Source organism: Papilio xuthus, unplaced genomic scaffold, assembly GCF_000836235.2.
Source record: "Papilio xuthus unplaced genomic scaffold, Pxut_1.1 DF825783.1, whole genome shotgun sequence".
Taxonomy (NCBI): Eukaryota; Metazoa; Arthropoda; class Insecta; order Lepidoptera; family Papilionidae; genus Papilio; species Papilio xuthus.
This window is the reverse complement of record NW_013532866.1, coordinates 2,845,284-2,860,500: the sequence shown is the minus strand read 5'-3', so window position 1 is coordinate 2,860,500 and position 15,217 is coordinate 2,845,284. Positions and strand designations below refer to the sequence as shown.

The window sequence follows — 15,217 nt, the reverse complement described above, 5'->3', positions numbered from 1 at the left end:
TTTACAGTTCAGAGCTTAAAACGCAAATCATAATGCCTATCTGTTCTTCCAGACTATGTTCTACATCTATTCCCAATTTCAGCAAGACCCATACATCCATTCTGGATTTTAACAGTGGTAGAGCCCGCTTTAACATCTTCGCACGAATCGGCCCGGCTCGCCCGGTGAAATACTACAACCACACAGAAGACAGGCGTGAAGAGGAAGCAATTCCGCGTTTCGTCTGATGAGTGTGCATCTCGGAGGCCTAATTTAGTCCTCTTCCCCTTTCCATCCTTTTCTTTATAAGAAAAGGAAGTGGAAGTGGACTTTACGGATGAGAGGATGCATGGAAGGGGAAAATGTATTCATTCTGTGCATCCTCTCTTCCGTCGATTAAAGGTCGGCAACTTATATGCAATTGCGTATGCCTATGGGCAACGGTCACTTCGCTATTTTAGCGATTTCGGGTGGCCGCTCTCTCGTTTGTCACATTTTGATATAAAAAAACCTAACATACATCCATCTAAACATTCGCATTTCTATTATTAGTAAGATTATATCTGTATATGTTCATACCAAATTCGTTCCAATAAAAGTCAATTGTTATCAAATTATTTATTTCTACATTAATGTATCTTCAGAACGTATATATTCTCCTATATCAGCTTGATGGAAGGCTATGTTAGCTAATGGATCGGCATGTCTGCACTCGGCTGTCGATCTTGATGTTATACCAAAACCAATTGGTATATCAGACATTGTGTATATCACAACACCTTGATGTTTCGGTGTGTTTTCCGTTATTCTACCTAATCCTGGAAACAAAATTACGTGTGGTTATAATTTATTTATTAAGGGGATTTTCTTAATATTACTAATATTATAAATGTGAATGTTTAGATGAATGGATGGATGTTTGTTAGAATGTATCTACAGAATGACTGCATGGATCTTTATTAAATGTGGCATACATATAGAACATAGTCTGGAAGAACACATAGGCTACTAATTGTTTATTTTCTTATAAATTAAAAAAAAATATCAGAATATCATCGGAGAGGTAGTCTTACCATACATACTTATGGATGGATGGATAAAATTTCATTTGCAAAAAACTTCATATTAAGAGATTTAAAGTCTAACTTTGTAAGTTATCTAATACTAGCTGTCACCCGAGACTCTGTATGCCCGGAATTGAAAGAAAAAACTTTATTACTAGCCTATGTGTTCTTCTAGACTGTGTTCTATTTCTATGCAAAACTTCACTGAGATCCATTAAGCCGTTCTCGAGATACATTCCGACAAACATTCATCTGTCCATCCATCCTTCCAAACATTCAAATTTATAATATTAGTAAGATTAAATGTACAAAACTTTTGGTAAGCTTTCAGTTCAATTTGTAGTAAATTTACATATCAAAACGTATCATGAACACAGAATTTTTGGCATTAAATAATTGTATTATTTTCAAGTAATTTTACAAACACTTACCACTTTTTAAAACATGATGTCCATATAAAAATTGTTGTTCCGCTGATGGCTTAACCCAAATTTTATAAGACGCATACGGTGCTATATAAGTCAATGCGGTTATATGTAATCTAAACTTGTTTGTTTTTGTGAACTTTCCGAAACATGTTCCTGCTGATACCAAATGATCTGGATTCACAGTCTGTGCAAGCTGCAATAGACGTTCCGATATGTAATACACACGGTCTTTTTTCTCTCTAAAACAATATGTTCCATCTGGTCTGTCTATTAACAGTTTTACATTCACGCCGATACTGAAATCAAACAGAAAAACATGATTAATCTACGACAAAAACTAATCGTACGAATTAGGGTTCTTATTATTTAAACAACTTACTATTTACTTAATTTTTCAAATAATATTCGAGTTCTATCTTCTGATAATACTTTCATTTTATTGGGTTATGATTCGTATAAATAAAAACACGTGCGAACACAACTTGTGTTGATTAAATTTGACGTTTAACGTTTTCTGCGACAAATGACACAAGTTCTTCGTTCAAAAATATAACTTCAAATAAATGTAGAACCAATAGAAAAACATTCAAGCTAACCCTGAGTTTTTATGCCATTGTTCAATTCCATATTGTAATCGAAACGTAATTATTTGAACTTGATACAATAGTGAGGTTAGAATAATTAAACACTATTTATTTCTCAATTTTTGTGAAATTTCCGAACGGTACCTGCAGCAGCACATCAACAGGTGATTGAACTGATCTCTGCCAATTCACTCTCGTTCATTCAACTCATTCATTTCATTAGTTGATCAACTTTGTGAGAGTATACTATCGGTAAGTTTTATTCTTAAACTTTTCACCTGTATTTTCGTATTTACATAGTTTTATGTATTATATCCAAGTTAGATATGACCGCATGGAAATTAATAAAGTTCAACATATAGTATAAAGCAGATTATTAACTTTGATTAAGTGTTCTATAAAATCCAATTAGTTTTTCACATCTGTTTATTTCACGACCCTGAAACACTGAGTGTATCACGTGACAATAACAAAACGCTATTTTCGTGCAAAAATCTATTAACTTATTTATTTAACATATTAATACAGATTATATTACGTTTATTGGTTCCTAAAATTTGTATAAAACAGTCTGTCTGATTTAGATTGTAAATAAGATTTTAAATTCCTGAATCATTTCCTTAGGGTTTTTACTAAAAAGAAACTGTTTATTGAGTCACAAGAGGAAGTGTTTTTGCTTTAACTGTTGCTAATTCATTTGTGTATTTTATGAAATGCGTTCAACGAAGTACTTTAAGTATTTAAATTGTTTCTCGTTAACTTATTTATTTACTTATAAATTTATAGAAGTACAAATAATGATAGACACACTATTAACCATAGACTCTTCGCTGAATATAAACAAAAGAGTTTCCAGCATCATCCAAGCATCCAAAAATAAATTTCTTTGTTAGAAAAAAACACATGGGCTACTAATTATGTTTTTTTTTACGCCGCGCAGTCGGAGTCGCTGGCGACCACTAGTTAAAATATACTTTTAAAGACTGACCGAGATATATGTTACTTTTCACTAAAACATGTTACGGTATTGAGTATTCGTATTCCTTGGCAACACATAGTTATTTTTAGTCTGTTGCCAAACAGATTGTTTAAATCTAATCTAGAAAGTGATCGCTCACATATCTAAAGTTAGTCTACTACATTTTAAATTTTTTCTCAACATAATAAATCGATTTGTTTCCGTACTTTTTCGAATAAACTAAGATTCTTAATCGATTTAACGCGCCAAAATTGATTCCACGCTATAGATATGATAACAAGAACTCTTTGCTCAAATAACAACAAACTATTTATCATTAAATATTCTACTTTATAATTTCGATAATTAAAGAAAGCGGTCAATTAATTAGCCGAAATTCGCGGCGCTCCCTGATCGTAGCAGTTTTGTAAATTAAAGGACGAAACGAGGTCAGAAAGTCGAAATTATGTCGTTGGATCGTAGGCGTGGTTAGGGATGGCAATTTTTTAATCCAAAAACTCGACAAACATACTAATATATTTATTTATAATACTTACAAACGAATACAAAATATACTTCTTTAGTGAAACGAGACAATTTAGACAGTCACAAAAACTGTTCGACAATTCTGCTATCAATTGGAATTATTATAATATCATTCAATATAATAAAATAATTAATATTCTTCAATGGATATATGACTATGGCCTAATCAACCCTTAGGGTTGGTTCCGACACACTCGGTGGGGACATATATAGCTGATAATTATGAATGGATCTAAAATAATCTTGATAATTGCCAACACTCTAATTGTTTTTTGGAAATTGGACAACCCTATTTGTATTCCCAAATTGACCAATTTATTCTGCACACGTGGTATGCCACTCCTTTGAAGGAGTACAAATTCGATGAAATTTTATTCCAATACTGATAAAGTTTTTATCAAAAACTGGATATTGAACTTGTTATCACCAATTTAATGCATGGTAATATTCTTGTAGTTACAGTTTATTTATTGTATTGGTAGATGGCGCTAGTTGTCATACAAATCATAAATTGATATATTATGAATAATATTAATCTTACTAATATTATAAATGAGAAAGTTGTGATGGATGGATGTTTGTTACAAGGTATCTCCGAAACAGTTCAACGGATCTTGATGAAATTTGGCACATATGTAGAACATAGTTTGGAAGAAAACATTGCTTACTAATTAAGTTTTTATACCGCGTGGACAGAATCGCTTGGAACAGCTAGTACAAGAATAAACCGAAATAATTTCAATGTTTTTGTTGCAGATTTCGCGCATAAAAGCTAACGAATTTTAACTAAGCTTCAAAATGTCTTGGAATTATTATCCGAAGAATTTCAAAGCGAACGGTTGGGGCTGGCATAGGGGTGGGACAGCTGCAACCGCTGTTCGTGGTTTTTTGAAGAGAGAAAGAGATGGAGAAGGGAGTTCTGAGCCGCTGGTCGGTAACGGGGGACTTTACCCCAGTCTACCAGCGGAAGATGACACTATGTTCCGCACTGGTGGTAGATTGTACCCGTCTTTACCTGCCGAGGAGTACGAAAGTGGTGCTGTTGAAGAGGTCGTTGAAGAGGCCTGTGCTTCTGTTAACGTCAATATGGTGGTAAGTGATGACCATTGTTAGTTATATGTAACTCTTCCTATAATAATCAGGGGATTAATACGAATCAAATGACAAAATATTCGTCAAAATCCGTCTCGAATTTTCTTAAATAGAATGAAAAAATGTTATATAGACTAATAAACTACTTCAAAATAATGTACCTACACTCCTACATAGATAACTCAAAAACTACTTGACAGTTTTTAATGAAAAAAGCTCTCTCTTTGGGATAACAAATAATTTGCCCAATCCGATGAGGGAGAGCCATAAACAAGAAACAGAACAGAACAAATAATTTTTGCTACTAGCCCCCCAACCCTCTCGATCATCAGGTGGCGTCCTTGACTTAGGAAATACAAACGTAAATACAGAAAAACATTTGTAATAATACGAGACCAAAAGACTTCAGAAACCGGGCATTAGCAATGATGTTGTGTTTTTTTTATGAAAATACTGTTCACATATCTTATTTTTTTACCTTAAGGAAAATTCAACAAGACACTAAATGTAAGAGTAGTAATTGATGCCAAGAAATATTTCTTTGATGTTACGCCAAGTTTACGTTTGTCGTATTGATTGCTTAGTAGTAAAAGATAAGTCCTAGATTAGATTGTGATCTAGACTTCTGTATTTGAAAGTGTGATAGAAATTTGTCTCTCCACGTGTTATTAAGCAATGAAAACTCACACTTAGATATTATTACTAATTATTAACAAAAGCTAAATTATTTGTAGAAAATTTAACTCACACAAAAGAAAAAACAATCACACTCATCAAGGATATGCAAATTTGGATTTCAATTTTAAATAATCCTGGCACACATTTTTTCCTTTGCAAATTGTTAGTTGTGTGTAGTCTATGCCTTAGTTCTCTTTACGTAGAAACATCTCTACAACTAAATATAGAAACGCAATGGTAATATAAACAAACTTAATATTTTCACGACTTTCTTCCAAAGTTGTCTTTTGCGTTTACAATATAATAAAACATGTGAAGTTATATTTCCGTTGAAAGAGATTTATGGTACGTGTTCATTGGCCCGCGTCGGACGTACCGCACCGCCCGCAACGGATTTTAGTTTGCTTTGTATGATTTAACATAGCGCTGGGTCCATCCGACAAAGCAAATCTGTTTGATCCGTCGTCCGGCGCTGTCCAATGGACACGTACCTTTTGCCGACATTCCGAAAACATGTACGACTACTAGACATTTTATCAGTTTTGATAATGACGTCATCAATAAAATCAACATTTAAAACATGTTTTACCGTTTATACCAAAACAAGAGTCTCTACGTCATAATGAGTCAAGAAATAAGTTTATTTGTCGTTCCTGAGTCATAAGGAATTCTTGATATCGCGAACTAATCATCGGTTGGGCTTAGTTTTAATGATATGTAACACAGTCACTGCAAACTGTATAAATGCATAATTACACAATGACGTCATTGCTGTTTGAAAATTACTACGCTTAGATTTAGACTTGATATCAAAAATACTGTTTTATATTTTAAAAGGTTTCAAAGTGGGCATTGTTATGGTTTCCCACATTTAATCGTATTTTAAAATTCAAGAACAAGGTCGTATAAAACTGGTTATCAATATATTAAGTACTTTTGAATAACGCTTACGTTAATAAAATAAAGTTTAAAAAGTGTTGAGTATAGAATGAAATATTCTGCCAAAAACGTGGCATACTGGCCAGTGAACCTTTGCCTTTTTAATTATAAAAAAAGATGTAAAGAGAAAAGAATCGCGCGGGAAGTGTAAATATAAAAACTTTATATATAAGTCATGTTAACAACGAATAAACGCATTTTGGCTGCCGTGCTGCTGTTTTCATTTTATGCAAAAATAAAATTTAAAAAGCATTATTAAATTTCTTCACTTTTATCAAATTACTGTACTTCTCAACACAATTTTGCTCAATAAATCTGACAGACACATCGTTTTGAGTGCACGCGTTATAAAAGGGCGACGTAGTTTCAGTTATTTTTAAACAGATATTTATAACTTTACTCCACTCGACGATTCCGTGAAGAATCTGTGGTGAAACTCAGTTTTACGTTGTTAACAAAGATTATAAAATGTTCGGTGATAAACGAGTAGAGAACAGACAGAATATATCCTCTTGTCATATTTCCTTTGCGACTCTACTTTCTTCCCGACTCTCCTTTCTTTTTTCCACATCCATGCCAAATTTCAGCGAGATGCATGCAGCCATTTTTGAGATACCTGTTAATAAACATCCATCCAAACATTCGCATTTATAATATTAGTAAGATTAACTTTTTTATTCTTAACGAATGAATAGCTACGTGCACATATCTTGTACTCAACCTTCATGGTGATCCATTAATCTGTAATTATTTCGAATGACGTCACCTTAGCCGCTATCGAAAATCTCGTATTACCTTCTCGCTTACTTTATTTGGCAATACTTTTGACTCGATGTACTCAATGAAAACAAGAAAAATGTCTGACGGTTGTAATAATTATATCAACATGTTTAAAGGTTTCTTGAAAACCTCGTACAAATTTTAATATTGCGTAATGTAACCCGCATATTTTTATTAAATAACAGTATGTTTTTTCTTAAATTCGGCATACATCGACTTGTTTTTTAATAAATTAGAGATTGTGCCAAATTCAATGCGTCTGTTATCATCTTACTAATATTATAATTGTGAATGTTTGTTAGGAGGTATCACCAGAACGGCTCCATAGAACTCGCTGAAATTTTACATGGATACATAGTCTGGAAGTTTACGTAGGCTACTAATTAAGATTATTTTTAATTATGCGTGATCGGAGTAGCAAGCAAAAGCTAGTTCCATTATAAGTACTCCAATCTTATAATAACTTACAGAACAAGTAGTTACTATAAATATGAAAAATAAACTATATGAAAAGCAATTTTAAACCTTATAATTCTAACATAATACGTGCACATAACAGACAAACATATCAGTTACAATTACCAAAGTTACGTTAAATATTGCTAGATAGCGCAGAAACCATTATTTTGATAAATATTACGTACTTTTCTGAACAATGTTGCGTTTATATTTTTCAATTATGGAAGTATTAGTCGACATCTTATTTATTACCGTAAAAATAAAATCATACATTTAGTAAATTACGTCATGGTTTGCACTGGCAATATTCTCTTCTGTTATAATACTAACGCGTTGAATAGTCCTCTACCGGGTCTCATGGTGAAGTGAGCGAATGACTCTTTAGTTTAGTGGTGTAAAATTTAGAAATCTGTCAAAATTCGTAAAACATTTTTGGGTACGGTGGTGTTTTGTGAAAAATTTGTTTTTAATTATGAATTATAGTGCCTCTTTTTAAATTTGGATAATTCTTCTTATTGTGCTGTGTTTTACCTCATCATTGTGTCTATTCCTTTAATTCCATGTGCTTACTGTTTGCTAAATTAGTTAGCGCTGTTTTGAGATGACCTCATAGTTCGAATCTCTAATAATTATTTTTTGTGTTACTCCATATTAAAGTTAGAAATTGGAAAAATACATTTAATTAATCCATCGATTTAATCATCCAGTCTAATATTGACCTACTTTATAAGTGTTACACATAATAATGTCTTATAATTTCACTTCCCTACCCCACCTACATTTCTTCTCACGTTACACCCTGTTTTTTTACTAAGTATTTTAACATTCAATTTCAGTTTACTTAATCAGAAAATAACATTTTTACCTTTATTGCTTAATCATTTACTTACAAATACTAATAAAAGTGGATAAAAGTCCCAGTATAGTGTGTGAATGCCGTTTAAGAAAAACAAATAAACATTTAGCCAAGTCTAATTAGAATACTGTAAGACCATTTATTTCACTTCATTTTATAGTACATTTCAAAAATGTTTATTCTTATAACAAAATTCCATGATAAAGTTCAATTATTTTTTTTCCTTTTTTTAAAGCAGTTCATTGTAATGACCAAGGAGGTCAATTAGCACACCTACTTGGTGATGTCATAGTACAATAGTTATCTAACATAACTCTAATGCTCTCAGTCAGTGCCATGATTACATCCAGAGTTCACATAGTTATGTGGAAAATACAGTGTATAAACAATGTATTTTAGGTATAATAGTAGTAGTATTATATTTATTAATAATTTTTGTTTTTAATTAATCACCTAATAAAAGCAGTGTTAATTGTATAGATGATTATGTAAATTCCGTAAAATTTGTGTTAAATTCATATTGCAAAAATTAACAATAAACTTATTCTGTTCAAAATGAATAAAGCATAAAATAATAGAGTGCTAAATCTGTATCATTTGTTTTATAAACATCTCTATATTTTTAAATCCTGCAAAATTATATAGCATTATTGCTTTTATTCAATTAAAAAAGCAGATAGGTTTCCGAGATGTGGATAATTTGCTAACAAACAGCTAAAATATTCACCAATCTGTCTTAATAAATCATTCTACCACAAACACAGCACAATAAGATGTTAATAAATATAGATTAAAAATACATTTATTTCCTGTAGAAATATGTGATAGTGAAATAAGAAAGTAGTGTGACCTCGTAATGGCGGGGCAAAATGGCGGTAATTTTGGTGCCTTAATACAAGGTGCGGGTAGACAGATATTAAATCAAGGAGGGCAAGCATTACTACAATATGGAGCTCAAGCACTTGGGAATATCATTAATGAAGTCTTCCAAAAGAAGGAGGTCGAACAAAAGAGGTTCTTACCGAGCATTAAGAATTACAAAGTGGTGAGTATTTTAAGACATACATAGTTTAAGATAAAAGACCCAGAGCGACCTGATATTTCTTCAATACTGATTTTAATATGAATTGTCGGGCTATTTTAAGTCCTTTCACTTCCCGCCCTTTTTCTTATAAGTCAAGGATGGGAAGTGGAAGTGGATTTTCTGGGTGAGAGGATGCATGAGAAGGGAAAATATTATCTTTGTGTGCATCCTCTGTCGATTAAAGGTAGGCATTGCATCTACAATTGCGGATGGCTATGCAACGGTTATATATTTGAGCGATTCCAGGTGGGCGCTAGCTCATTTGTTACCTCATGATATAAAAAAAATCATTGAAAAACCTGCTCTAAAATGTTCTAAAATTAATTTTATAATTTTTTTCATATATGGCATTAGAATAACCATCTTAGCTTATCAGAAATATAAAAAGTTTGGCAGTGCTACACTGACTTAAGTATTTTTAAGTATTGTTTAAGTCATTAGGCCACTGTGGCCCTTATAACCGCAATTCAAGTGTAGACACACTTGTTATTAAGCAGATAAAAGTTGTGTTCCGTACTACGAATTATCACTTTTCTCTGATTCTTTGTGAAAATATCAATTAGTGTACATTTATACTTGTCTTTGTTAAATCTATGTATGCATTAATTTAATATATTTATTTTAAAATAGGAATTCAACTAATTAAATATTGTGTCACTGAAGTTAATTAACATGACATGTCATTGCCGCAGATAATAATATTTATTTAAGTACAAAAACAAATGTACAGTCACAGACAGCCACATGCTAATTTAATGACCCAACAACATTTTTGCACAGATAAAAAAATAATATAAAAATAGACGTATACTTTTTTTCTATCTTATAGAGTGCTATTGTTAATAGAATCATGTGAAGGATTTTCTTATCTGTAAAACCCTACTGACGGATGAGGGTTGCGTGATGAAACTCATCCAACTAATTTATTTCAATGTAATATAAAAATATTAACGATGTTAGATGTTAGCTAATTACACGCGTTTGATCTGTACGCGATTGTACATAGAATTATATAAATAGTTTGTGCGTAACCCACTGTTATATCAAACGTAAACGAACGAGAAACTAGACCGTGTATGTACTGCGGTGTTCGTGTATCAAGGACAACGTCTATATAGATTGATTGGTATGAACAGTGTACAGTCAGATGCAAAAATATTTATACAATTAGAAAATTTTAGAAATTCGTATTCGTAGCATGTATTCATATCATATATTCATAGTTGGAAGTGTACCGTATATAAGTTTCTAAATCCTTGAAAATTAACTCATTATATGTTAGTTTATTATATTATATTCGACTTTGATTTCTATTTTTTTTTTCAAAGAGAATGTTCCAAGTAAAATGTCAGTATTATTATATCTTAGTCTTAGATCGAAACTATATCAATTGTGGAATAAATATAATGAACAAGTTTCTTCGATCGCAAACTGGTTCTGAAGAATAAATGGAGAATTTTAATGCACATAAATTGAATGTGATCTATATTTATAGTAGCTCTTTGTAACCGTGGATTTCCCCTGGCGAAACATCAAGGGAAAGAGGAAAGAAAGGACAATAAGTATATTTGTTTTGGCAAAGGAAACACGAAAATATATTCAATAATGTCATAAGTATTATACACTGATTTCTATACATGGACATGCTATATAATGTGGTTTTTTGTGCCAATTTGAATTTCGCCATTTTGACGCTGACGGTTGTAGCTGGTTATAGGACTAATTTCCAAGTAATGGCCAATACATTTATAGATATCAGTGTATTGTAACATTGCTAACTGGTTCTTTTTAGTTTAAATGTCCAATAAATCAATATGCCGGTCAAGATTTGGCGCCTGTTTGTCGATGCTCCACCGCGATGTCTTTATGCTTACAAAATAGAGTTGTTATGAAAGTGTGTTTCCCTTATGAACTATATTTTTAAACTTAGTAGATTTCATTAATGATGAATATATTGCATTTTCTTCTAATAAATAAGTATATGCATAAATAATTATTATAAAGACATTCAAAACCTAAATATTGAATACCTTTCGAAGTATGAGTTTTGTAAAAATTACTCATGACTAAAAATTTAAGTATGCAAATTACGCACAAGTCTTATAGCGAGTACAAAGGAATCAAACATCGCCCACGTAGTTTATTGACCGAGATATTACAAATTAAAAACTTTAATACATCGATTTAAGGGTTTCGAAGAACGTATATGTATTGTGTACGGACCTTTATACATAGACAGGCTTTAAACCTTTGTTTTTGTTCATATTTGTTTTCCGCCATTTTGACGCTAACTGAAAGCTGTAATTTCCATTCATAGTTAACGCATCGAAGTAAATATTTCCAAGAACTTAAGTAATGCTAATATTATGACGGATCCTTTTTGACAAGCTTAAATTACGGTTTGGGAAATAAAAAGTTATATGTTCGAATCTGCGATGAAACATCTTTAAATGTTTAAATGATGTGAATCATCTTACTATCAGCAATGGTCAAAATTAAAGAATTTCTCATGGAAAGGGACTATCGATTTTTATTACGAGTAAAGAGAAATGTACAGTGTATTATAAACATTACCAGTAATAATATAAAATAAGTACATTTAAAAATAGTACATCTCTACTACTACCACACTGTGTATACAATGTTTGAATTCTTTATTATTTCCTTTGCTCTTCCATTCACTGGCTCACATCCAAAACATACGGGTGCGGTCTCTATTGATTGTAACACAAAAACATTAATATACTTTAGTTATTTATCTTTGCACATTCGTACTAAATAGTCGACAGAGTATTAGACAATTGTCTATACCTTGATGCATTCAACAACTAACTATCCCAAAAATATTTAGCACCTATTATCAATAGTACGAATTCGTGGTCGGAAGAATGGTGTAGAGCATACATATTCTTCCAAAAAACCAAAGCATATACAATTTTTTAATGTTTTGTAAATATTATTAATATTATAAATGCGAATGTTTGTATGGGTAGATGGATGGATGTTTATTTAAAGGTATCTACGAAACGGCTCAACGTATTTTGATAAAATTTGTCACACATGTAGAACAAAGTCTGGAAGAACACATACGCTACTTATTAAGATTTTTTTTATTCCTCGAGGACTAGGACGGCTAGTGTATACTTATTTCTGTGGCTAACTGTACAAATGTAGTTTAGTTTTCCACTTGACTACGATTATGTAAACTAACGAATGTGTCATCAGGCAATTAAGGTTTCCTTACAATAATTACCATGCCTAATGAACGAATCATACATGCCTCAGTCTGCACATACTACTGTGTGTTTTCACTACCGAAACAAATATATAAAACGTATAGTTATCTCTATTTTATTCAATAACAATGAAAGAGATGTCATGTTTTTATGCAGGTCTACAGAAACTCAAAGTTTTGTTTATGCTTTGCATTTTATTCTTGTGTTCACACTGCTTTAACCCCTATGCAAAATATACTTCTATCCTTTTTATTCTTTTTGAATAAAAAGAGATAGCAATATCTCTTTGCACGTGTTTACAAACTCAGTATTGTGACGGGTTGTATTCTGTAATATTAGACATGTTCGTTAATCTAGTCTTTCAGTCGCGTCAATTGAACAATTGTTTGTCACAAGCAGAGGTCAAGCCGGATTAAAGGTTAAACTTTTGCTAAATGCTTCGTAATTCGTTACTAAGTTTAACATCATCAGCTATACGTCCCCATTGAAGGACTCGGAGCCTATCCTATGTCAAGGGGTGAATAAGCCATAGTCAACCGTGATAGCTCAATTTATGTTGGTTGACTTTACACATATCAATACTTACAAAAGTTTGAGCATTTTTAATATTTTCAATCGAAGATACCAACTAAAAGTTACGGAATTTAGTAAACCACGTAATAGCTTATAGTCTTTGCTGGTACGATTTATTGGTTCCAGTATCAACATCTGGTACATTTTATGGTACAAACTCAGTACAGCTTCGGATTTGATCGTAAATAACCGTATGTTTGTGAACAGATGTTCATAGCTATTACACCATTTATATTTACATCATACTAACCGTGTGTTTACACTGCTGATATGTGTGTCCAAAAATATATTTTCATCCCGCTCATTCTCCTTTATTAGATAAAGATCTCTGAAACAACAAATCTCGATGTCACAGTCCAAGTCATATATTGGTTAAACTTCTGTATAAAAAGACAGTGTATCGGATCGATAGCGATTTTCAAATTGGACGTAGCGTTCTTAAAAAAAATAGTATCGTAAACTTTATTATTAAGTACTAGCTTTCGCTCGCGACTCCGTCCGCACGGAATAAAATCAATCTATGTGTTCTTACAGACTATGTTCTATATGTATGCCAAATATCAGCGAGATCCATACAGCCGTTCTGAAGATAACTTTAAAGAAACATAATATTAGTAAAACATTTTTATTGAAATATAGATTAAAAATTATTCTAAGTCGTCGCAAGGTACAATATAGGCAAATTTATATTAATTTATTTAAATGTATTTCTATGTAAGTTCGTCGACCCGTAGACAAGACAGACGAAGGGCAATGTGTCCGTCTAGACAAGGGTGAATTGAAGAGCGATTTAATGTCTACACAGTTGTAGTGTAATTATCGGTAATTTATACCAAAGGTCTGTTAGTTTATTTGACCTTTTTCCTAAGGAGGATCGTCAATGTACTACGCCGCCATAAATCTCTTATCAGCTGGCATATCTGAATTCAATCCATGCTTACGCATAACTTTCACACAATCAATACTTCGTCTTACTCTACTTTTATAAAGTACAGTCAGCTACAAGAATATGTATGCACTTTGTGCCGCCAGCGATTCAGTCCACGTCTAATTAAAAGAAAAACTTAAAAGTAGCCTAGGTGTTCATCCAGACTATGTTCTACATCTGTGCCAATACCTTTTAACAATCGTCCATCCATTAATCCATCTTAACTTTCCCACTAATAATATTAGCAAGATTTACAAAATATTAGAAACTGGCATACTCCTACACGTATTTGTAAATAGCAGACTTCGGTGTCGGAAGCATAATACGCATGGATAGGTTCATGTATTCTTTGCTTTGTAAATGTTAGATATTTATGCAGCTGACTGTACAGTCAGCGTCATATAGATCGACACAGACAAGATATGCAAATATATAGGTACACCAAAAGTATTCAATTATATCGGTACAACAAAAGTCCTCAAAATAATAGATACATTCACCCTGCTCAAATACATCGGTACATACACAGCGTCAAATATATGAGTACATGCAAGATGCTCATAAATATCGTAGCAGCCACAGCGTCATAAGTAACGAAGCAGTCAAGGTGCGCAAAAACATCGGTACATTTGACAAAATTGAACTCTATCTCTATATACTTGTGATACAATTTGGAATAAACTACTTCTGTTACATTCATTTGACACTTTGTATTAACATTATAGGTTGTCCGGAAAGTTCGTTCTGATTTTCGATATAAAGCTTACAATAGACTGTAGCTGAAGTGGATTCATTTTCGGATTTCCACCATTATCAAACGTCACAAAAATTTCTATATTGTGAATAATTTCATTTCAATGGTTGACATAAAAACTAATTTTTAAAATTTTATCCAGTAATAAAATACGTTTTAGGTATAGAGTCGTACCAATATAATTTAAAAACATTTCCAAAAATTTAAGAGAACAGGGTTTCAATTTTCCTTATAAAGCGGCACGAACTTACTGGTCAACCCAATATTTTTCTTCTCCTG

At 32.1% G+C, this 15,217-nt stretch overlaps 2 protein-coding genes across 7 annotated transcripts in view; one reads left to right on the top strand and one right to left on the bottom strand.

Annotated features, from left to right (window-relative positions):
- Positions 1 to 582: 582 nt before the first annotated feature.
- LOC106125772 (60S ribosome subunit biogenesis protein NIP7 homolog) lies at positions 583 to 1,974 on the bottom strand. Its single transcript, XM_013323111.1, has 3 exons — positions 1,851 to 1,974; positions 1,475 to 1,767; positions 583 to 797 (listed from the first exon to the last, which is right to left on the bottom strand). The coding sequence occupies exons 1-3, from the start codon at positions 1,904 to 1,906 to the stop codon at positions 604 to 606; spliced, it is 543 nt and encodes a 180-aa protein (XP_013178565.1). The 5' UTR covers positions 1,907 to 1,974; the 3' UTR covers positions 583 to 603.
- Positions 1,975 to 2,229: 255 nt separating this feature from the next.
- CalpA (calpain A) overlaps positions 2,230 to 15,217 on the top strand; it is a 32,229-nt gene continuing 19,241 nt past the window's right edge. Inside the window, exons 1-2 of one of the 6 annotated variants that reach the window (XM_013323104.1) lie at positions 2,230 to 2,307; positions 4,316 to 4,651. In XM_013323104.1, coding sequence (XP_013178558.1) covers positions 4,358 to 4,651 — 294 coding nt within the window. In that variant the 5' untranslated portion in view covers positions 2,230 to 2,307; positions 4,316 to 4,357. Of the gene's footprint in view, positions 2,308 to 4,315; positions 4,652 to 7,854; positions 7,944 to 8,406; positions 8,493 to 8,689; positions 8,763 to 9,037; positions 9,409 to 15,217 lie in introns of those variants that run through there. The other 5 variants (XM_013323106.1, XM_013323108.1, XM_013323107.1 and 2 more) reach the window with 5 other exon arrangements.